General features: G+C 43.1%; 1 protein-coding gene across 1 annotated transcript; it reads right to left on the bottom strand.

Annotated features, from left to right (window-relative positions):
- Positions 1–22,699: 22,699 nt before the first annotated feature.
- foxj1b (forkhead box J1b) lies at positions 22,700–24,881 on the bottom strand (the record flags this gene model as incomplete). Its single annotated transcript, XM_080517043.1, has 2 exons — positions 22,700–23,575; positions 24,294–24,881. The coding sequence occupies 2 exons, from the start codon at positions 24,879–24,881 to the stop codon at positions 22,700–22,702; spliced, it is 1,464 nt and encodes a 487-aa protein (XP_080373169.1).
- Positions 24,882–25,090: the final 209 nt, after the last annotated feature.

Below are 25,090 nucleotides of genomic sequence, written 5' to 3'. Positions count from 1 at the left end.
AGAACACGGCTCTTCAATCATGCTTGCCTTCTGCTTAAAGAGGATACAGCCGCACGCTAACGCGTCTGACCTCCAGCCAGCGTCAAGGAGAGCGGGGCAGCGCCCCCACACACATTTTAATAATTTGGCAATCATCTGCACAAGACGGTGTCAGAACCTAAATTAATGGGTTTGACTGGCAGTGGAGTCTGTTATTCCAGTTACGCATCTAATTTCGCTGAAGTTTTTTAATTTTCAATTTTAAACTCATTTTGAATAATATGAATTTTGCAACCCTGAACTATTGTTTCTATTGTTTAAATAAATTTTTCACAGTATAATTGTGGAGACTGAGCATAAAAAACTGTGAGAGTGAGTGGTTGGTGGTGGTGGACGGAGGGGCCGATGGTGTAGTTTGGCAGCTGTGGCTACATGTGTAGTTTACCACCATCCGGTATGGAGTGAGTGAATAATGCAATGTAAAGTGTCTTTGAGTCTCCTAAAAAAAAAATCTATGCATTATTATTATTATTATTATAAGATGACTTAAGTTATCTCAATGCTCAACATGAAACAAATCGCCCACAATCGCCATGTCTGATGTTGAAAACATCATTATGCTGTCTCCTCTTTCTCTCAAGGTAAACCCTGAACAATTTGTCCTTAACAGATCCGTACTGTCGGGTACATAAAACCCAAACCCCTCCTTTTTCTGCCTCACAAAACCCAGTACATAAACCCAACAGCTCCCCCAGCCTGCCTCCCTCCTTTACAACGAACAGACACAACAAGTGTGGTGCTGGCTGTTTACAGGGGGGCCTGGAGTGGCTCCTGCCAGCCTCTTTATGGTGCGGGGTGGGTTTCAGCAGTGAATGGGCCTCTGCCAGCAGCCAGCGGTGGTCGAACTATACATGGGAGAGGGTCTCAGCAGGCAGCTATTGTCATGGTAAACTTGGGTTTGAATGGGAGAGGATGGGCAGGACACACACATAAAACAGAGGAAAACATGAGGGGAAGGGTGGGGGGGGGGGCAAACACCCGACCACCTTAGAGATGGCACACATGTGAGCGAGCCGAGGGGTCTGCTGCCCCCGTCACTTTGGTTAATTCTCTCCCATTGTTGCTGTTACATGGCCGAACTTGACTCATTTTCTGTCTCGTATTAGCATTTATAAATCCGAGGTTCAGCCTTGCACTGCTCCTCCAGGGAGTGAGCAAAGAAAAGGCTCCGAATCTTTCATAATGTCTTTAATCCTGCACGGCCCCAAGAGACACTGTCAGCGAAGATGGAAAAAAAAAATCACTGCTACCGAGAACCGACATTAGTCAAACAGTATTTGCAATGGCTCAACATGTTATGTTTGATTTTCATTTTATCTAAAGCAGAATAGATGCTAAGCAAATACACTCACACATTTAGATATTGCTAAATATTTTCAAAGACAGCAAAAAAAAAAAAAAAAAATATATATATATTATTACCAGTCTCCTACATACAGCATAGTGAGGCTCACTTTCAACCCATTGTTTGCTCTGGACATTGTTATGGATTACATAAATTGGTAGAGGACGCTATGATTTATAGGTATTGTGTACCAGGCTTTCATTATTGTACCGTTATTAGAATGAATCATGGTATAATCAGGCTGCACTCAAGTGTAGTGGTTAGCACGCTTGCCTCAAAGCATTCATGGTTTGAGTCCAGGTTAGACTTGAGGGCTTTTCTGTGTGGTGTTTGCATGTTCTCCCTTTGTACATTTTTTTTTTTAAATGTTCTCTGATTTCATTCCACAGTCACAAACAAGGACTGAGGACTGAGGCTTTTGGTGAATCTAAACTACCCTCCAGTGTGAGTGTGAGATGGTGTCTCTCTGTGATGGACCCCACAACACTGAGTTTGACTGAAGTGGTACAGGAAAAGGGAATAGTTCATTAGGTCTAAGTTTATGCTTGAACATTTTGACTCACATATATGTGTTTAATTCATTGATGGCGTTCGGTATGCCAAATCTACTAAAGGTTTGCTCTTGAAAATGAATGTAGTCTTGACGCTGCACACAAACATGTGGAAGCTCATCTGATAATGTGATGTACTGAAGATGATGCTAATTGGTACATTGTTTAGGGTTTTTTTTGGTTATAACTACGTCTGTTGTCAGTGGCTCAGCCTTTACAAATGATGCTGCAATTATTGTGGTGCAAGGCATTTCCTCAGCTGGCCTCCCATTACCTTTATTTGTGGACTGTGGAATCTTGTTTGTTGCTCTTCCATAGCTGTGATTGATCATCACCTAGATTGTCTTTTTTTTTTTTTTACTTCAAAATCAAATATATCTGACTCCCAAGTAGCAGATTTAATGTTTTGGGTTTCATTCTATCTCCATGTATCCAAAATTTCCCATGTGAAGTCAAGCCTCTTACCACTCTGTCTCTGACCTCCCTCCATTGTTTGTGTCTCATCTCGATTGGCCACTCGAGGTCATCATTAATCCACCAAAGATATTGATCTGAATAGAAAACTGTCCCCTATAAAGCCATGAGAGTAAACAGTTATATTCATTATGGATATACATGAACATATGTTTTCTCAATATACACTTCTTCAAAAAGAAAATGACACAACTGCTTCCAGTGAATAGTATTCAGACGGAGGTGTTTTGTCCCATAATAGCAGTGTTTCTTTGTTGTTCAGGTAAGGATTTTGTATTGGAGGTTTCAGGTGGAGGCATAATGAAGGCATTTGTCAGCTGCCTGGTTGTAGCAAAGAGGGCAGAAAAAGGGTTAAAAAGCACCCGGCTGCCTGATAATCCTCCGACTTTAAAAGCCCTTCAGAAAGACGTGACGTGTATGGGGTAATCAGTAAAAGATTCAAGTGTGCCAGGAGCTGTGCACACACACACACTTACACACACAGACCGCCAGACTGACAAAAAGGGAGGGAAAACGTTGAGTAGAAGAGGGAAAAGAAAGAATAAACACTCCTCCTCTCACTGTTTCTTTTCTCTTATTTTCTCTTTCCGCTCTTCTTCTCCTCCTACTCCCTGCTGGGTGGCTACAATGTGGTAGACATTTTCACTAGAGCTCCCTCTCAATAAAGCAAACACACACATTCAGACCTAAGAATGTCTGATATGACCTTCTCCCCTTCTCCTGTGTCCCTTCCTGTGTTCCTCTCATGCTCTCCAGTTCTTCTTCTATTGTCGGCTCCAGTCCAGGCGTTCAGACAGCGGGAGAGCGTCATGAGACGCAATTTCATCTCATCATGGTCCAGGTTCCCAACTTTCCTGCACCACAGTCTGTAATGGCACTAAGAAAAAGAAGATAACTTGAGCAGATTATGTGATTATGGCTGACATCCGTGACCTGGTTCACATCTTGCATTGGAGTTGGTTCATCTGATCACTAGTACACCACTTTGAATGCAGATGGGCCTGATGGGACCCTTTTTTTTTTTTTTTTTTAAGTTTTCTTAATAGGAACTACTTCCATCAACATCTCCATAACCAAACTGATGTTCTGTTACTTGAACATTTTTTGTCATTATGCATTTTTTGGCTTGTTTTTACACCATCACAAGTCGAAGGCCATCTATCATTAACATTTTGAGAGTCTATATTATAGTAGGCAGATGTGAGGTGGTTATTCTGTCAGTTACATTGACAGACACCTTTGGATCACTGATATGATGGCAGTAGACATTTCTAAGGAGAGTTTGGCGAGGGGACGTATGCAGATCATGGCACAGAATTCTGGTTGCAGTCCAGTCCACAACACTTTGCACACTTCTGATAATAATGATGACACCATGCAGGAAGCTAGCTTTTAGCCTGTAGCTTGTAGTTTGTAGCTTGCAGCGAGAGTCTATTGACTTGCACTCAAAGCTCAAATTTGCAGTGTCACTGTTGATCTTGGTGCCAAATTACTCGCGATGACCGCAAATGCACAGGCAGAAACTAAACACTACTACTGAGTTTCATGCGGTTTCAACCGATCCTTTTACGCCCCTTGCAGAATAGAATAGAAACACTTTATTAATCTTCACTTCTGTACTTCGTCACTTCTGGGGCAGTCATACCAAAATCTAACCCTCATGGGTCGAGTCTATCCACAAAACCCACCTTTGGATTCCTCTGTGGGAATCCCTGTGAAATACAATAATGTGGGTGGTCTTTACAAACAGGAGCAATGTTTGTTTTTATTTGCATATAGAGCGAGGAAATGAGATCCTCTTCTCAGGTAGTCACTGCAGCCACATGTGGAGATGCATCCTGATGCCAGGTGCGAACACCGACTGTCTCCTGTTCTGCAGCTCGAGGACCACTCTCGTTCCTCCCCCCTAAACACACTAAGACCAATCCGTCTCTGGCCAACGATCTTCAATTGCCCTCCGTGTCATAGCATCAAGCACTCAGAATTTGGCATTTAGATGTTTAATTGACTGTCACTGATAATGGGATTGTGTTCATTCAACCAGGCTGCTACGAGGGGCAGCACAAAGCCGATGAAACTGTCAGAGACAGGTAGGGAGTGAAGGGTAGAGACAAAAAATGACCCTATTTCCTGCTGTGAAGTGTAATTCATAATTAGTGTTTAAGTAAGAATTTTAATATAAACATGAGCGGGTTTGAAATGACTTTCCAGCTGTTTGGTCTTTTACAAATGCCTGACCTGTATTATTAATACAGGACACTGGGTTCAATTGGAAATCAGAGTTTTCATTTTAAAATGCATCAGACACTGGATTACCAAGGTAGAAAAATATTTCTGAAACAGAGACGAAGGGGTACAAATTTAGTCTATGCCGTCAGATGACTGCACAAAGTCCCAAACTACCAATTCCATTCATCTTCGATACAGATACATCCACCTTAGAGTCTCAAGGTACTGGTAAATAACACATACTGAGCAGTATTAAAGGTCAATGCCAGTTTAAAAGACTGATTGCTTGCTATGTTGTATTCACATAAGTTGTTGTCTGAGCTGTAAAAAATGATAACTTTTCACTAGTAACATTTCCTACAGAGATGCTTTGTTTTAGGTTCAGTGTTAGCAGAAACATGTGATATTACCTTCTATGAAGTGAAGTCAAAAGAGTGGATGTTGTTATTGTGTTCTTACATGCATTTGGAATTTCTCTGTAAGCAACAGCCTTTGAGGTTTTGGATTATTAAGTTCCAGGCTGTTTGATGTGGTTGAATTTCAAGTGTCCGTGCATGTCTTCTTTGTTTGAAAAGTATCAGACCTATATCTTTCAATGCATGTGCTCACACACGCTCACACAAAGGCACACACTCAGCTCGGTGCCCACTGCAGTTCACAGGTAGTTGCCCTCTTCCCCGCAGCCTCCCAGAGGAACATAGATGTTAACTGGTATTGTTGGGGGCTGAGCTCTGGGTGGTTTTTAATAGCTCATGATTACTCTGGAGAGGGGAGGCCATAATTACAACCACAAATGATTTCACGCCCCTCACCCACATGCGATGCGCTCTGAACCTAATCACAGGGAAGCACAGAGGGGGTGTCGCACAGGAGCCGCAGCTTTGACAAAAGAGGTTTCCCCTTTGTTTGCTGACAGGATACCGGAAAAATTAAACGTGCTACATTTTGTCATGCAAGTGTGCTGCAGCAGTGAATAGAGAGAGTTCCTCCGTGTCTGCTGATACCAGAAATGGTCTCGAGTTTGCTTGTATTAACTACTAATTAACCATAAATCATTTCAGTTTGAGATGAATGTAGACACAGTCAAGAAAGTTTTGCACATTTTATTTGAATACATCAATTTAGGCATCAACCTTGAGCGAGAGGGACTCGGGTTGAAATAGTACTTGCAGAGGACGGCATAAAAACTACGTTTACAGTAGAAGAGGAAGATGGAAGCAGATAAATTAATGTAAAGTGTTATGAGATGCACTTCAGGCCATTACATAAGCAGCAGGGTTTTGATTGGAGCTTTAAACAATGTTTAAAAGTTTTTTCAGAGATCTTTTGGGAAAAATCAAAATGATACTATAAGCTGTACTGCAACACAATAATAGTAACAAGGAATTGAAAGCCATATATACTCACTCATATACTCATTCTTTCAAATGCACATCCAACCATCTTCTTGTATCCCACTTCGTTGAACTCGGGGTCAAGGGGGCGGTGGAGCAGATTACAGCTGACTGCGGGGAAGGCGGGGGCACATCCGGGAGAAGTCACCAGTCCATCGCAGGGCAAACACAGAGAGACACACACTCACATTCATAGTTTTCTGCAATTTTGAGTCACCGGTCAGCCTTAAACGTATGTTTTTAGAGATGGGGGGGGGGGGGGGGGGGGGGGGGGGGATATTAAAACCTAAAAGGGCTGCCTGACGAAACCTAATCAGAGTGACATGAACCTGCAGATCTTCTGCACATGCTCACTTTCTCAACAGGATCCTCACATTTTCACATTTGTCCATTTATCATATTACTAAACTGTGCTAATACGACCTGACTTGGATTTAACTGATAGAACTGAGGTGCAGGGTTGTGTTGCCTATTAGTTAAGGAGAACAGAGGACGTGACCATGTAATATGATTTTTTGGTGTTTCATTATTGGAGGATATTTGCACCTCAACTCAAACTTTGGAGGTGTTCTGAATCATCAGACCTTCTCCCTGTTGGTACCTATGACAAAGTATATTGCAATAAGTTCCACTTTTTCTCTCAAAGACAACTCGAGGATTTTCCATCTGTCTCTTTTCACTTTGCTGTACATAATGGTATGTTTACCTGCTGTCTTTGCTTTTCCTCACAGTGTGACTCGTAGTCATCGTCCATTCATCACTTCCCGAAAAGCTTAAGAAGGTTTGTTTGTCTCCGCTTCATTTGTGTGTGCTGCTTTCAGTCGATAAATATAGGCCAAACAAACCACGCTGATGCAATCCGCCTGAGGCAACGTGTGCGTTTAGTTGCACGGTAACACTTTCACACAAATTTAATACGACTTTATTTTCTCCAGATTCTTTCACATGCTGCGATACTGCTGAACAATCAGACTGTGTTAGCATTCTACACACACATACACGCACGCACATGGGCGGCTCTTTTGCTCAGCCCATGCCAGCCAGACACAAACACGAATGCAGAATGGCCAGACTACATGTCCTTAATGGAGGCACAAACAAACGTAGGAATGCTGGTGAGAGGATGGCGTGAACCGTGCGTCTGCCCACATCAGCCAGCCCTCAAAAGAGATTGGCCAGGAACGCGTAAACTGGCCCTCCAAGACTGAAATAGTAAAATAGGAGGTTCTCTCTTTTTTTTTTCCTCTTTTCTCTTTCACTGGGCAACTCGAAACTCTGACCGAGAAAATGCTGGCACAGGAACAAGTATTTGTCACCAAACCAAAGCTTTCACTTTTATGAACATTACCAAGGTATAGGCATTCAGACTGTCAGGGGTGAAACAGGGTGACTCGATTGATCGCTTTTACAGTCAGTGGTGTACTCCAAAATTTCACAAGCTGCTGCAACTAACGTCAAACACGGGAGTGTTGAAGGAGTGAGGTCCTTTGTTTCCTCTAAAATACAAGAAACATTTAATTTCCCCCCCCATTAATATTTCCCCTCTTAATGTTGTCCAGCGTCGGTGTGGGACGCACCGCAGCTGTCTCCTTCAGTGCAAGAGTAAACAAGCTGAGAGCTTTCTGCAGCCGCAGACACGGATCGCCATGGCCTTTTACTCTCCCCACCACTAATTGACCATCGGCCAAAGGACAAGCCGCTCCCACCCACCCACCCCCCGTTTTCTCTCATCCAGTCCTATTGTGCCTCCTTGTCTCCTGCACAATCCCGTCTTTTATCTGCTTCTTTCCTGACGTGGTACTTAGTCTATCTTATGTCCATCCATTACTGTCTTTCATTTCATCATGTCTGCTTCAACCCCCCCCCCCCTCCTGTCTGCTCAGAGCTGTCTGTAGCCTCGCATAATTAGCTGGACCGAGCTGCTGTGGGTCTGGTCCAGATCTGGCCGGGGCTCAACCACAACTCATTACACTGTATGAGAGTATGCCCGTCTCTCCGGCCTCCCTCTCCTCCTTTGATTGTCTTTTCGTTCCCAGGGTGTAATATACATCGGGTGAGCATGCAGATTGAGATGAGGGAAGGACACAACCGAGTGCCTCTGGGATCAAAGACACGAGAGAGACACCGGCTACGCTCAAACCCAAACTGAGTGTCAGGCAACCTGTCTACCCCCGCCATTAACACATCGTCTGTCTTGATTAGTCCTCTTGTAGCACTAAGTTGAATAATGCAGACAGAAGATATTCGTCCAGAAACACCTGTCCATGCTACAACTCGTTGTTCTGGGATACTATTGATGATGCTTCCGGGATGGTGCTTGGATATGTAATGCCTAAAAGATATATAGTGTTTTTTATTGGTAATTTGAAGGAGGTAATTATACAGAAGGTTTTATTGACAGTTAGTTGAAAAGACCAGAAGGCGATAAAGACGAAAGACTGCCCTGAATATAGTTAAAGTGATACATGTGATGGAGAAACTAACTTATATTGTTAGATTGCAAGAAAATGAACCATTTACTAATGTACTTCATTGTGAAGAACTTTCTTGGAGATGTATGTTGCTATTTTATCAGAGTGGGATTCATAAGAGTTCCATCCTGGTTTGATGGATTTGATGTTGACAGCCGACATCGATATCAGTGTCTGCATTTTATTCAAATCTACAACGGCCTGACTGCCTGAGACTTTTATACATTGTCAATTTTGTAAGACCCAAAAAAGCCTTCAGGTTTAAAGTGCAAAGGCTAACTTTTGTTTAAAAAAAGAAAAGAAAAGAAAAAAGGAGCAAGATTTGTGCATAAAGCATCTAACCATGCATAGAAAGCTTTGCTGGGAGCTGAAAACATCAAAAACAGCTGTGTCTTTTTGATGGCATCACAGCAGACGCTGTATGACTTCTGTGTCATGTTAAGGAGGCCTGCCTTGTGTCTCTTTATATTCACGCCTGCTGACCCCTGACTGTCGGCACGTCGACTTTAAATCCACTTTATTAATGAGACCACAGCTAAGAGACCTTCAGCATGTGTGTGGCTCGCCCCGTGTTAGCGGTGCCACGGTGGTCCGTCTCATATCCAAAGTGTTTAGGAGCAAAGAAAGTGAAGATATGAGATAAATTTCATTATGAATATATTAAAATACAAATACTCTCATCCAGTATACCTTTATCAGAAATGAGACAGCATGTTGTTATGCTTTGAAAGAGCCAATGTGTATATCTCCCATCCATCGCCATGCCATCCATCGCAGCAGTTTGATATGACTTAACAGTTTTACTTTCCAACATTCTTCAAACCAAATGTTTAATGTTGTCTTTGTCCAACAAATCTTTTTTTAATTTTCTTTAAGTGATAGATATAAGTTTCTGTCTCCAGTTTTTGTCTAGCGCGCAAGGTTAATTTTGAGTTAAAGTTTTCCATTTAGCTTTATAATTTGGATTACACCAATAGAGTAGGTACCTCAGTTGTGTTGTTGTAGTAGTCCTCCATGTTTGGCAAAGATAACCCTCCTTTTTCTTTGGGTAGTTGCAATGTTTTGTATCTAACTCTTGATTTTATGCCTTTAAATATTCTCTTCATTCAGTAAATTATTTTGGGGGTATTTCAATCAATATGGATTGGAACAGGAAAAGTAGCCGTGCAAGTATGTTCGATTTAATTATATCTATTCGATCATGTAAATCCAGTGGGAATAAGGTCCATATATTGAGATCTGGTTTTATTTTCTTTGTGGCTGTTGAGTAATTTATGGTATACATTTTTGTTAAATCTTTTGGTATTTTAATCCCCAGATATTTAATAATGTCATTATCCCAATTGAAATTACAGATCTTTTGCTGAAGGTGTGTGTTAAATGAAATTACTTTTCTGTCGTCAAATGTTTTTAAACATGAGCAGTTTAGGTAGTCTTGTGTCACATTGTGAAAGTGAAATCCATACATCATCTGCATAAATGCTGCCCTTGTTGTAGATCAAAATGTTCCCATAAAAATTGTTCACCAAAGTGAACCAGCTGAGGTAGGAGTGACATTGTTATGCAACCCTCTTTTTCTGGAAATGCTTCATATTCTATGATCAACCACTCCATTTTTAGACTTTAGGTAGGAAAGTCTGAATCCTTGTGAATAAATCAATGTAATGTTCAAAAGCAGAGGGACAGACACATGGGTGCATTAGAGTTGCAGGTCATTGTAAAGTAACATTGGAGTTCTAATTGGCCTTGAAGGGCACACCACACCATCAGGGACAACCTGTTTACTCGCCTTTATTTCTGTCATTCTGTTACCATTGAACTTGTAACGCACACATTTAATCCTATAAGTGTGGAATTACTTGAGCCTGCTTGCATTGATTGACATTCTGCTTTTCCCTATTCACAAATCTCGTTTGGTAACACAGCACTGACTTTCTGACAAAGTTCTAACTTTATCTCAGAGTATCTTCAGTGTTTCTTGTTCACCGAGCTGCACATCTATCGCCTGTGCAACACAACCAGCCCTGCCGCCTTACTCCCTCAGTCATGCCGTGCCCTCATTTTCTCTCTCCAGTATCTTCCCCCATGCTCAATTACCTCCTCCCCCTTTCTCATGTTCCCCAGCTCTTATTTTCTCCTGCTCATTTGCAACTCTCAGTCGTGTCTTCACCTCCGTGAGCCGCCTCTCATCTTTCTCCTCTCTGTCATGTCACAGTTGTTCTTCCTTCACCTCTCCTTCCATCTCCATCTCGCGCTCTCTCTCCTCCTTTCGACAGCTTCGAACACTTTTTTTTTCCCCCTTCACCTTTTCCCAACAGAGGGTTTAGATCGCTTTGTTCTCCAGTGGCTAATTTGACTGTTCTACTTGCCAACTTAGCAGCGGGGTGTGTGTGTGTGTGTGTATATGTGTGTGTATGTATGTGTATGTGTATGTATGTGTATGAATGTGTGAATGTGCGTGTGCGTGTGCGTGTGCGTGTGCGTGTCAGTCCCTTGCCAACTGCTGTTATACAACACTGATTCTTCAATCCGCACACAAACACCTCTCCTGCCAGTAAATAAAACACACACACACACACACACATACACACTCAGACATGAAATGACAGCATTTATCACCGTTTCATTCATGCATTTGACTGTTAACGGATGTGCGGGGACTTTTCTCCTCCAGTATTCATAGGAGCCGGGATGATACTTGAGCTGATGCTATTTCTACGCCGTGTTTGTAATCCCACTGATGTTAAACATGATGATTGGAGATCTGAGCTCACGTGGAGTCCCCTCCTCCGCCGCCTCTCCACATGGCGGGCAGGTGTGAAGGTAAAGCAAAGCAGCGATTGGTTCCGGTGAGCGGAGTCTAATCAGCCATCAAGCTTGAGATCTTTAAGTGGCGCTGAATTGGCGGGACACGCGCACAAATGAAATGCATATGAACACAAAATGCAAATGTGGATTTAAACACTCGACGCCACTCACATATGCATAAATATTATACACACACACACACACACACACACGTATACACACACATAAATGCACCCTGACAGCCACCAGACTGTTCCAGTGGGATGAGCATAGAGCACATGATGTGCTAACAGACTGACGTGTTAAGCACATATCCACAGACTCAAACACATGCACGTGTACACGCGGCTCGCATGAGCCCGGTACCTTACCTGTCACAGGAAGGTGTGCTCTCCGAGGTCCCAATCAGTTTTAATTAACCCCTCGTGGATTCGGGCCGGTGGGGGGAGGAGTGTGGAAGGTGGGGAGAAAGTAGAGGGAGAGAAAACCGATAGAGGAGACATTTGTGTTTGTCGTTGCAGACGACATGGCTGGGAATGGGAACAAACAACACACAGAAATACTTCATGTAAGTGATGTTTGAAGGAAGATTCACAGTTAATCTTTAAACTCTTTGTTTCCAATCGGCCCAGTCTGAACTGAAAGAGGTTGTTTTCTACAAGTAAGTTTTCTTCATGATGAAAGAACTAATTTAATGGAATGTACTTTGTACAACTTTTAAGTTCAGGTAAAATAAATTCTGTTGGCAGGCCTCTATAATTGTGTCATCATATTTGAAGATGTCATGTCTATAACTTTCATTATTCATTTTGCAGAGATCTGTGTGTGCAACTCCTAATAAACAATATTCAGGGAATTGGGAATACATCTTTTAGTCAACAGCAGTCAATGACTATATTCATTTCATTAGTGTGTTTTTTGGGATCCTATTTCTTCTTAAACAGGATCAGGACATAGAAAAATCTAATTGGTTCCAGCACCACTCTAAGCTTTGAATAAAGCAGCAAATCACATTGAGAACATGCAAACCTCACATAATGCCCTGAAATGCTCCACCTGTTTGGTTGCACAAGTAATCGACACCACAACCTGCAATGCATCAGTCATCCTTCACAAGTACTGATGTATTTGAACACTGGCAGAAGGGAAAAACATGCAGCTTCGTGCTTTAATATCCAGGATTTTTGATATTTCAAGCCTTCAAATATTGCAGATTTTGTAAACACTACAAGTGAGAGCTTGTAACTGGCTGCGCTCTGTCCATGTGGTGTGTCGATCTATCTGGTCCTAATATAATGTTATTTACATGTAGTTTAATTGAGCTGCCACTTTATCAAGGCTTGCCTTCTTCCCTTTCTTATCATTTTCTCTGCAGCAGCTGTCCTACTTTTTGGGAAATGTAGTTAGTTTGTATATATCTGCTGAAGGTTGAAACAGGTAGTTTTGTTATGAATGTCAAAGCCACTGGATTCACTAGGGAATGTGAGAGCACTGGGCCTGATTTAAATGGACTGAAAACTACCTTTCTTTGCTCCCACTTCCTGGCTATTATAATGTCCCTCATTAGATGGTTTAAGAATAGAGTACACCAACTCTGTTCAAAAATAATCGTTTTCTATTGAAGGTAGGACTTTGTATGACCTCCATACTCATGCAAATGATTGAGCAGATCTGAAACGATGTGACTCCGAAGCGGTAGAAGCAAATGTTCGCAGCAGATTTTGAAGCGTTGCCCTCCATCGTTCGTCTCTCAACCTGTTCTCGCAGCTTGTAGTGACTCAACACCTCAGTCAGACACTTCAGGCTGTCTTCCTTTAGCTCTGTCACATCTTCCTTGAAGAGAACATAAATGTGTAGGAGAGCCCGACATTGACACGATGACAGCTTGGGCTATTTTTTTTCTTTTTTTTCTCCTTATTACGCACATCTCGAAGGCACGCACCCTCACCGGCACATTGACCCCACATCCATTATTGATGGGGTGACGGTTAACGCATCTAAGGCAGGTAGATAGGGTGTCACGCCGCTGTCATCCTTACGTAATGAGAAGTAATTTATCAAGCATGTTGAAGTCATGATTGGTAAACAGACGCTAGTGAGTCACCATTCAAGAAATTGTTTACACTGAAGGCTGTGACTCTCACATGTCAGTTCACATTGTGAGGAGTGGAACATTTGCTCTTTGTTTTCCATGTTCAGGAGGCAGATCTGTATTTTGTGCCTGTTCTGCTTCTAGAAGTGTATTTATTGCTTTGCTGCAGGGTAATGCAGATTCACAATGTACCTGTGTGTGTGTGTGTGTGTGTGTGTGTGTGTGTGTGTGTGTGTGTGTGTGTGTGTGTGTGTGTGTGTGTGTGTGTGTGTGTGTGTGTGTGTGTGTGTGTGTGTGTGTGTGTGTGTGTGTGTGTGTGTGTGTGTGTGTGTGTGTGTGTGTGTGTGTGGTGGCTCCCCCAGGGAGCCAAATGCTCCACCGCTTCACAAAGCAAATCACAGCTAATCAAATAAGAGTCCTCAGCAGCACACAGACATAGGGTGAAGAATGGAAGAACCGTGTGTGTGTGTGTGTGTGTGTGTGTGAAGAAGAGGTGGTGGTGGAGGCAGTCTAGTGGCTCTAAGAGATCCTGGATAGTGGGTGGGGGTGGATGGACAGGCGCACACACACTCGCCTGTGTACAAGCATGGATGGATATATGCATACTCATCTATTACAGGCGTAGGTAGACCTTCAGCAGACAGATAAATGAAGCAGTTAAGTGAAAACATGCATTCTTTGCTTTTCAGTGCACCTCTTTCGCCTTTGTTAATGCACCTGTGGCCTTGTGGAAGTAAAATGCTGATTTTAAGCTAATAGCTGTGCAAATCATTTTCATTATTTTCCTTTCAAAATATCCAAAATCTCTGGTTAAAAGACATGCAAATTGTCTTGAACTCGACTGAATTATGTCGGATGATGACGCACAGATTCAGTTTTGACAGGAAGGTACCCACACAACTCTTTTTGACCGTGAAATCTGGAGCAAGACAACAATCGAACCAGGACATTTTTTGGCTGGCACTCGGGCCGAGCAGCAGGCCAGATTCAGGGGGTTGGTCCAGGCTTGTTTTCTGCTCCGCTCCTTGGCATCGGTATTGACGACGGACTCGTGGCATGGCTCCAGCGCTGCCCTGGCTCGCTGTTCACGCTCCTCGACCGCGTTCACTCTTCTGACACGCTGCCCTCTGGCTCGCCCTCCGTGTGTGGGCATGGGCACTCGGACCATGTGAGGATTCACACAGTTGTGTCTGTGTGCCTGAGTGGTCTGAGACTGGCTAATGTCTGTGTGTGTGTGTGTGTGTGTGTGTGTGTGTGTGTGTGTGTGTGTGTGTGTGTGTGTGTGTGTGTGTGTGTGTGTGTGTGTGTGTGTGTGTGTGTGTGTGTGTGTGTGTGTGTGTGTGTGTGTGTGTGTGTGTGTGTGTGTGTGTGTGTGTGTGTGTGTGTGTGTGTGTGTGTGTGTGTGTGGCAGCTGTGTGCCCTCCTCCTGTCTGCATGCTGGACAATCGGCTGCTCCCTGCGACCACAGAGACCGAAGGAACGGGGCAAGAATGTCTTTCACTGACTGAATGTTGGGTGCGGACACACACACACACACACACACACACACACACACACACACACACACACACACACACACACACACCCACACACACACACACTTTTACCGTCATAAAGGTACCCGTATCATCAACTCTGATAAAACTATAATGGAGACAATCTTTGATATACCAGGTTAGATGTGAAGATATGGAATAATAGTTTGCTTTGATTTGGCCAGGAAGAGCAGGAGCAAGTTTTGAGTCTGTTCGATCAGATCACAAGGTGAAGTTTTTTCATCTGCACGAAACCAAACATTTCCAGTTTGCCATCTTCCATGTCTTCAGGATTACTTTCACACAGTGATTCTCACCTTAAAACGATAACTAATGTTTGGAGAAAAGCCTATTAAAGAACACCAGTCACTGACATCGTGTCTCATCAATAGTCAGAGGAAATGATGTTTAAAGTTAAACAAGAAGAAAAAGCCAAGAAACTGTTACCATTGTTATTATTGTCCGTCTACTCACACATGTTCAGAAGAACAGTTCATTACAGCGACGGTGCCTATGCAGTATGCACAGTAGCAGCATTTCAGAGCACTTCCATTTTCCTCTGTGTACTCAGTCTGAGAATTTTCTAAAGCCCTTTTTTTTCTCCCCGTTTCCACGGAGATGGAGTCAGAGCAATTTCCAAAAGTTCTCAAAAAGGTGCATTTTCAGTGGCTCCGAGCACCATTGTCACGTAGATGGGCATCCATGACAAGATGTTTGTGTTTTCACATAAAAACATTGTCATGTGAACAGGGCCTAATATTACTGGAGTGTGTTTGTTCTCCATGTGTTCATGTGGGGTTTCTCCACAATACAAAGACATGTTTGGTTTAATGGTGTCTCTTAAGCCCCGTTTCCACCGCACAAAAAGTGCAGGAGTAGAATGGTATAGTCTGTTGTGGTTCAGGTTTCCACCGCAAGAATTTGGGATTTTCCGGAAATAACCACCCCAAAGGTTGACGCGTTTTCCGTCGCCCTTGCATTGGGAGTATTCAGGACAACAGAATGGGTCTGATTTTGAGGAGCTGTTTGCTGGTTTGTCAGTGATTTACTACACTGAATCCTCTGTTGATAGCATATTCAGCTTGGCACTGGTTGTTGTTTTTTTGGGGTGTTTTTTTTTTTTGCTGCGCAACTTTCATGTTGGTCCCGAAAGAGCAGGGACGGAGATGCTGCTCCGCACCACTCCGTTCCATCATCTGGAAATGGGGCTGAAACTCACCATATATGAAGATGCATGGATGGAGTATGGATGAAGGATACATTCAGATGCAATATAAAGCACCACGCTGACAAATTAAAATGAAGTAGCCAATGCATATATCACAATAAACATTACAACTTAGGAGCTAATCAAATAGATACAGGATGCTTTACAGGAGGGTTGGTTGACTAAGAAGGATGCACTTCACGGTGGCCGTGTTGAATCGTTTGTGTTTCCCAGCTTGACTCTAACAGCAAGGCTGTCGCTGAGAGGCAGGCAAAGGCAAAGTTTTCTCTGTGTAGGACAAAACAAAACAACAACAAAAAGTATAGGTTGGTTCCCTCCGGGAAAAGGCACTCAGAGCACTTATGGGAGCATAACAGATGTAATGGATCTGTGATGGTGCTACGTTGCCCTGCAGCCAATGTCCAGCGCTACGTTCCATTAAAGCTTCGGAGGAGACAAAAACGAAAAGAGCAAAAATGGCAGGAAGAATAAGAAGACACGGATAATTTCACATGCAGGCCTTGAGCACTGCTGTAAAGGTGAAAAGGGTCCTCAAGAGCCTGTAAATGTTTTTATAATTGCCATCTGTGCAATTTGACGTCATTTGCACACCTGTATTTGTCTGGACTAGGTGCACCGAATTAATGAAATTAGCACATCAAAACTGAAAGGAAATCTTTGCTTAACAATGCAAATATTTTCTTTATATTTCAGGGATTACGGAAAGAAAAATTAAAAACAAAGAAAACATTAAATCTGCTTAAGAATCGATTCTCCTCTTATGTGGTCAGCTTTAGATGAATCCCTGATTGTGAGTGTGAGGAAAAGATTAAAAAAACACTCCACAACATCTCAATTTTTTTTCTTTTTTTCTAATTTACCATCCGCAGTTCCTTTGAAAATGGAAGAGGCAACCTCAGTGAAACCTTCATTAGCATTTCATGCATAAACAAGAGCCTTCTGGAAAGACCATTAAGGTGTATTTCCTGCCTAAGCCCCTCCTCTTGTGTGGAGAGGCATTAACGGATGGTCGGACCACTGAATATCATCCCAGGCTGTTTTTCCTTTTTCTTCTCTCCTTATCAATATGTGATGAGGGCTTGGAAACGCAAGACGGATGACGATTTCCTGCCAGTTTAGAGAGGTGAAGGAGATCTGGACCCTCTCCTGATAGATGTGTGTGAGCCCCCTGCTTATGCTCCAATGAGTAAAATTTCATTTGTCAGAGTGATCTTATCTGTGCATGTAATCACTCTTGCACAGGGGTTCTTTGGAGACTATAAAACAGGCTCAGGGCGCTTTCATGCTGCCACTTTTTTCTCTGTGCCACAATGAAAGATCTAATTAGTGAGGGACCTAGACCTTCTATCTGCTGATGCCCGTGAAGAATAGCTCCGCAGCTTCTCCCCGGTTTCACCCAATAAATGAGGTGAACCCACTGTCTAAATCGTCCTGGGAGGGCTGCTTCTTTAGCAAAGCTGGTTGACCCTGTTTATGCTTGACTCTAATCAGAAGCAATCCAGAGGGTGCCATGATGGCAATAAAACACCAAGTACACCCTCTTCTTGTCTGTGCTGCAGCCTCTGCCCTCCTCTCTCCACACACAGGCGCGCTCGGGCTGATGTAGGGCCTCCCAGAGGGGCGGCAAAGAAGAGGTTATAAAGCATTATAAGCCAGGTTAGCCCGCAGTGACAGCCCGGCTTGTTCCTCTTCTTTCAGCAGGTCCGCATGCTGGGCAGTCCCAGCCTCTCATCCACCGGACTGAATAGAACCACGGGGCTCTGGCTCCACAGAGATAGCGTTATCTGGGCCGCCACGGGGCCCCGGGTCGCAGCCGTGTACACACACATCAGCACGAGGCGGGACAAAGAAACCTGTGGACCAACACAAACATCACGGGCGTATAATGTAACCACACACAAGGATTGCAGGGTCGCAGACGGACAAGAAGTGCACACACGCACCCACACACACTCAATGGAATGGTTTACAGTTACATTTAACAGCGATGGCGAATCCAATATCTCCTCCAGCCATCGTAGGTGCACGGTCTTCAACATCGGCTGTTTTTCCCAGTGGCGCACGCCTCGGCCCCAAACCTCGTTGCGGTCCCCGCTGCTTTGAGGAATCCGAGTTATTCCACCCATTGCTGGAAACCTCCACACATGACCAGTCGCCACTGGGAGCCGTGAGCCGGAGGGACGCGGATAAGCCGCATTTCTGCGCTTTTCCTCCAACAATTTCAATTAAAAAGAGATTTGAGGTGGAAAAGCACATTTTCATACGGGCCATGCAAATGAAATCCTGGAGGTTGAGATGAGACGTGCTTCGAAGTTGTTGCCGTTTGCTGATACTTTTGGAATCAACTGACAGACTACTATCATGAAATTAGTAACAAACTTAATGTTACTGCTGTGAGCTTGTTACTTTGCTGTATGTGAAAACATTTGTGGGTATTTTGACAATAGACTACTTTTGCCTTATTTTATATTAATGTGTTCCTAAATGTTAGGCCCCATTTTAAACAACAACCTTTCCAGTGAAAACACATAGTTTTTAGTTTTTGTTTCAAAATGATGCACATTTAAATGGAAATGGCAAAAAATAAATAAATGCTGAAAGTGATGTAGTTTTCATTTTGGGCCACTAATGGGTGCTGTTGTTTGTTTTTGTAATGAATCCACACATAAATGCATGCAGGAAAACAATATGATATAAACATTAACAATGGCGAGAACACAGGCATTTGTATGTACAGACGACGAACTTAGATTTCTCTTACAAGTGTCTCTCAACTCCAAAAATTACCAAGTCACCGGAGAATATGGACTGGGAGTCCTGACCATCTGGAGGCCTCCATTGTTGTTATTGTCCATCTACTCACTCATCTGCAGAAGAACTATTTACTACGGTCGTGGTGCACATGCAAAAGTAGCAGTGTCACAGAAAAGTTGCGTTTTCCACTGAGAAAAGTTCGCCCAAAACTTGATGAAAGTTTTACATTTTCACTTGGAAATGCTGTCGTGTAAACAGGGCCTCATTCTTCGAAGGACAAGTGTTGTTGTTACATAGGTGCTGAAAGTCCCCCCCCCCCCCCCCCCCCCCCCCCCCCCCCCACCCCAAGGAGAGCGTGTGCCGTGGAGTTTAAAAATGACTGATTAACTCAGACTGACCAAAATAACTCTCATACCGTCATCTGACTTCTAACTTCCGGATGTAACTTCAAGCTCAACTTGAGGTGAATCATCATCTAATGTGTTACAGCTTTAAAACAGCTTACATGAGGGAGACAACTGAAATACAACTTTCTTTAATTTTTAGTAACTACAAACGCATTTCAAAGAAGTCACTATTGAATATATGCAACAGTTCACATATTTTGCCAGGAAGGCCGAGGTCACGACTGACTTATGTGTGATGTCTCATGATGGTGATTATATTTGTACTTTAAATTAAATTATAATACGAATCCAGATTCAAGCTGCAGTTGCTTTAAATGAGACATACTGCCTGTAGATTTAACATGAATATTTTGGTAATCCTTTCTAATGTCAATTCACTTTTGCATCATTGTTTTTAGTTTCGTGTAGTGAACAACGATCTGCACAGAAGTGTTGATTAGAGGCGTGTCTGTACTTTTATTATATTCGTCTGACCCTGACAATCAAATCTTTTAATTGGCTCTATTGTGTGTGACCTTGCTTCAAAATGTGGATTTGATGATTCGGCTTGACATGGCCTTGTCCATTTATTTAAAAAACAAAACACCTTTAAGTAGTTATGAACTATGAGCAGGAAAATTCATTAGGGAATTTGTGTCACATTTGTAATTTTCAAGGGTTCAGGTTAGGGTCACATAAAGTGGTCACTTTGTCGTATTTTGGTAGTCATAAGGGACAACGTGGTTTTCAGAAAATCCTCTTAATCATCCTGTAAAACAAATAGCCTTGTTTTTGTTGTTGTTGTTCAAGAAACTCATAATCTATTGTAATTTATACAATCAAAACAAGGGTGTCAACCATAAGGCCAGTGGACCAAAACTGGCACATAAGAGGCTCCAATCCAGTCGAACCACAAAGCAAATGGCAACAATTTCAAAAAAATCATAGATTAAAAAAAATATATATATAAAAAAAACATATTTCTAAAGAGTAGTGAAGACAATACAACACAGAGACCCGACCTGAAATATTGGTGATGCTGCCATGAAAGATGGTGATCAAACATTAGCCTCAAAGCAATGCTGTCACGTGAGTTTGCAAAAACATGCATAACACAATATTTTGGAAGTTTGACTGCATTTTGCACCAGAATGTATCATGAAAATTATCTTGAGGTTATAGTCAATTTCTGTAGGAATTGTTTGGCTTTGTGCATATCTAGATATTTTCATCCCTTATACTGTGCACCACAGCAAAGAAAAACTTTCACGTTCAAACTTCAAGAATATTATAGCCTGGTTTTACTGGTCTGGTGCACTCGAGAGGAAACTGGGCTGTATGTGGCCTCTAAACTAAGATTTGTTTGACACCCTGAAATTTTCTAAAGACACACTGTTGGCAACAGACATTCATACTATGGAAGTAAAACAACAATATCTGTTAAACTCAGAAGCCAAAAAATGATTCAGTACATTAGTTTTTGCGTTGTTATGTTTCAAATACCAGGCAAGTCCAAGCCTGTCTGTGCTGTTTAATAATAAACTCTGACAGCCATATTCTCTCCTCATCTCGTGCACCATAAAATCATAATCCTTAACTAGAGCAGCATGCTGCACTCTTGTAGGTGTTTAATCTGTGGTATTTCAAGTAAAAGATGCATGTATTCATAACTTTTTTTTCTTTAATTGACACCATTTATTGCATTAAGGCATGATTGCATTTCCAAACAGATTTTGTTTTTTAAAAAAAGAGGTACAAATGGAGAACAAAGAACATGGTAAGATTAAAAAGTTCATGTCAACCAACATTAATCAATATGATACAATAAGAAAATCTGGCCTCACTTCCCAAATTTCTGATCAGATTCATGAAAAAAACAAACAAAAACCCATGTTTTAAAAAAAAAGACATACACCAAAGTAATCAATCAGGACAAAAGAAAATCCATCACCTTGTGACAGAAAATGCAATTTTCCTATTTTTCTATGAAACCCCTGAAGCTCCTGAAGGTTATTTTCCTAAGATTTCACCTGAAAAGAAACATTTCCACATTCAGTGAGACCAGCGTGGAGCTCTGAACTATTAGTTCTGTTGTGATTTGAAAGGTTTAAACAAAAACAAAACAAAAAAAACCCGGCCCAATCACAACTGTAAATCTGAGATTGGATCAGAATCAGTGAGCGACTTGTGAATTAGTGTGTGAATGGCTGAACGTGACTATCACTGTAAAGCAGTTTGAATCTGCCGAAACTGAAAAGAAATTGCACAATATTGGTAAATTCATTCGTCATATCTTTGTACAGGAGCCTCCAGGGTGTAAAGGGTTAATCAACACATCGATACAAACAAACTGCATATTCCTCTTTAACAAAATTTGGCGCAAATTCGTCAACAAATGCCCTCTTTTGTACATGTTGTAAAAGACAAACTATATAAAAGCAAAGTTATTGCAATGATGAGTCTGTGGCTTCTAAAAGGAGACAGGTGTGGACTGTTACAGCATAAATGCATCGTTATGGTCAGTAAACCTTCAAAAGATCATTTTAATACCAGAGAAAATGTTTGAACTAAAGATTCTGAACCAAAGCTGCTTTACTACATTGAAAATAACAAACTGCTGCCCATGAAAGTGCATATTGTTCGATTCCATGTCTTTTTTCAATCTCCCTCTCTCCACTCCTCTTTTTTGCTTTGCAATACATTACTGTAGACAAATGGAAAATAATCTTGCCCAGCTTCATGCTACATACTTTATTGAATATATATCAAATTGACTATATAACATCATCATAGGTGAATCATTTGTAATCTCTTACTATGACCGACAGTGGATCTGAATGTCTGATTTCACTGCATGTTAGTAAAATAAAATGTTAATGCTAATGTAGCACAATAGAAGTCTGTTCGTCCTCTCAGGCTGCTAGCGACAGTGCTCGTTTTTATGGAGAGTAGCCGTGCTTTCCTTCAGTCACTGTGATCTGATCATAAAAAAAAAAAAAAAAAAACAACAACAACTCAAATGAACAAAAAGCCCCCGTTGATCCACTCGATCGCTCCTTTTTGTGCACGGCTTCTCATAATGTGTCCGTTTATTTCATTGATTCATCAGTGATTTACATCCATAACAAGATTTCATTTGGTTTTGGAAACAGGAGATCATCTCACGTCATCATTTCACCCAACACATGTACAATCAGTAAGTTTAAATGTTGGGTTTGATATGATCATGTTTGCATTCAAGCGTCAGAACATGTAAAAGTTGTAACAAAGAACAGAAAGACGTAAACTACATGTGCATTGAATGAGGGAGAGTCGATGTTATTGTCTCGCGTAATACAGAGATGGACCAGCAGTCAAGAGGAACTCGGATTCACTGCGATCAAAGGTCAAAGGTCACATGTAGCTGTCCACTCGCTCCCATGTCTGCATCTCAGTGAAGAAGCCCTCGCACAGGCCGAAGCCCTGATCCAGCGTCAGAGGAATGGCCTGCGCCTCCTCCTTGATTTCCTCCCATGGCTGCAGCACCGCCTCCCCCGGCTGCTCCGGGAATAACGTGGCGGTCTCGTCAAAGTTGTGCAGCGGGTGGTGTCCCTGGAGCAGCTGATCGTGGTCCAGCTGCTGCTGCGGGGGATGCTGCTGCTGAGGAAGGTGGAGCTCCCCCATGTTGACGGCGCACTCCATGGAGGCGGCGCTCAGGCCCACGTAGCCGTACGGCTGGTGATGGCTCACGTGCTGGCTCTGCCCCAGCATGTCGCCTCCGTCACACCACCTCCCCAGCCCCACCGCCGGGTGCTGCCTCCCCTGTATGGAAACCTCCATCTCGCAGCCCAGCGAGCTCAGCGCCGTGTTGATGTCCAAATCCTCAAAGGTGCTACAACTCCCACTCAGAACGTCGTCGAACACGGACGCCAGGTCAAAGTCCCCCCGCAGGATGTCTCCCTTGTTGGCTTCTGTGGCTAACAGAGGGGACTCAGTGGCCCTTGCGGCCTTGTTGTTGTTCTTGGTGGCCAGCTGTTTCCGTTTACCGCTCACCCCTTGGTACAGGCAGCCATTTTCCATGGCGGGATAGCCCTGGACTAGTTTGCTCTGTCTGTGCGCGCTGCTGCTGTAGTGGTTAGCCGACAACCTTTTGCGTTTGAAGATGCCATTGACGAACATGTCGGCGTACTGAGGGTCAATCTGCCAGAAGCCTCCTTTCCCAGGCTCATCCTTTTGTCTGGGGACCTTCTTGAAACATTTGTTGAGCGACAGGTTGTGACGAATCGAGTTCTGAGACAAAGACAAGAAAACAAGGTTCAGCAGCAGACCCAGTAGCTTTGATCGAATTTAATTTATTTGTCATGCAAAAACAGAAAATGCCACGTTGTACGAGGTGACGGGGAGCGTGGGCGTCCAGGGGTATTGTTGTTTGTACAGGAGTGCAAATGTACCTAATGAGGCTTTCGAGAAACAGGCGGCTCCATGCATTTCAAACATGATCAGCTGTGCTTAGCTGCCATCTCTCTCAGGAGCCCTCATTAACTAACACACACACACACACACACACACACACACACACACACACACACACACACACACACACACACACACACACACACACACACACACACACACACACACACACACACGAGTGCTTTCTCCACCCAGTCCTCCATTCCCCTCAGACAAAAACCTCACATGAGCAGTCTCAGGAGGATGGAAATTTTAGATACTCTTGGATTAAAAACACTTGTCATGGAAATTATCTGAGGCAGCCCTGAGAAACTAATCAAAGAAAACGAAAGTCACAGATAATTTACTTTTTTTTTTTAAGTGTTTCTTTTAGGCTACTGCTTATTTTCTCCATATAATAAAAAAGACGAAGAAAAACATGTTGATTTCCTGTTGCTAAAAGATGTGGTGTGATGGTAACACTGGAGTCAATTGTTCACCTCATCATTTATCACTCTCATAAATAATAAAATGAGGCTTTTTCGGTCTCGGTTACCTGCCAGCTGGGCTCCGCGTGTCTGTAGTAGCAGAAATTCTCCGTTATCCAGTTGTAGATGGTGGACAGAGTCACTTTGGGCTGTTTGCTGGCTTCCATTGCCATGCAGATCAGGGAGGCGTAAGAATAAGGGGGCTTGACTTTGGGGTTGGTTTTGTAGTCAATCTCCACCGGCGGGTTCGCCTGGATCGGGACCTGCGGGTATCCGGACGACGGGTGCGCGTAAGTGGCGAACGGTGGCGCGGCGGTGGACTCGCTGCCGGAGGTGACGGGGCTGCCGAGGTACAGGGGCATCCCGGTGGCAGCCGTGTCCCCGGCCGGAGGGCTGGACGGAGAGTCGGTGCCGGCTCTGGGGAAGCCGAGACGCTTGAGATAGAGGTGCTGCTGGGAGAACGGACACCCCGGTCCGGTGCCGTTGGGTCGCTCCGGGTCCGCGCTGAGGATGGAGAAATTCTGGAGCCAGTGGAGGCTGGTGAGGCTGTCGTCGAGGGGGGCAGAGTCAGACCCGGTGACCTGATCCTCTGGGTAGATGGACAGCCATTTCTCCTTAAACTTGTTGGCGATGTCGGGGCTTGTCAGGACCGGCATCCTGTTTCAGTGCGCGCAATGACGGCTGAAGACGGTCAAACTGGCATTTAAAGTTCAGTCCTAATTTTAAATAAAATACAAAAAAAAAAAAGTTTAGAAAATTCACATCTGATCTGAAACTGTCCGAAAAAAACATCTAAAACGAATCCATGAAATAGAAATTTTGATCCCAAAAGTGTGCGTAATCGTCCTACCTCGCATGCAGGAGG

The sequence above is a fragment of the Blennius ocellaris genome, assembly GCF_963422515.1.
Source record: "Blennius ocellaris genome assembly, chromosome: 21".
NCBI classification, from domain to species: domain Eukaryota; kingdom Metazoa; phylum Chordata; class Actinopteri; order Blenniiformes; family Blenniidae; genus Blennius; species Blennius ocellaris.
This window is presented reverse-complemented; position numbering and strand designations above follow the sequence as displayed.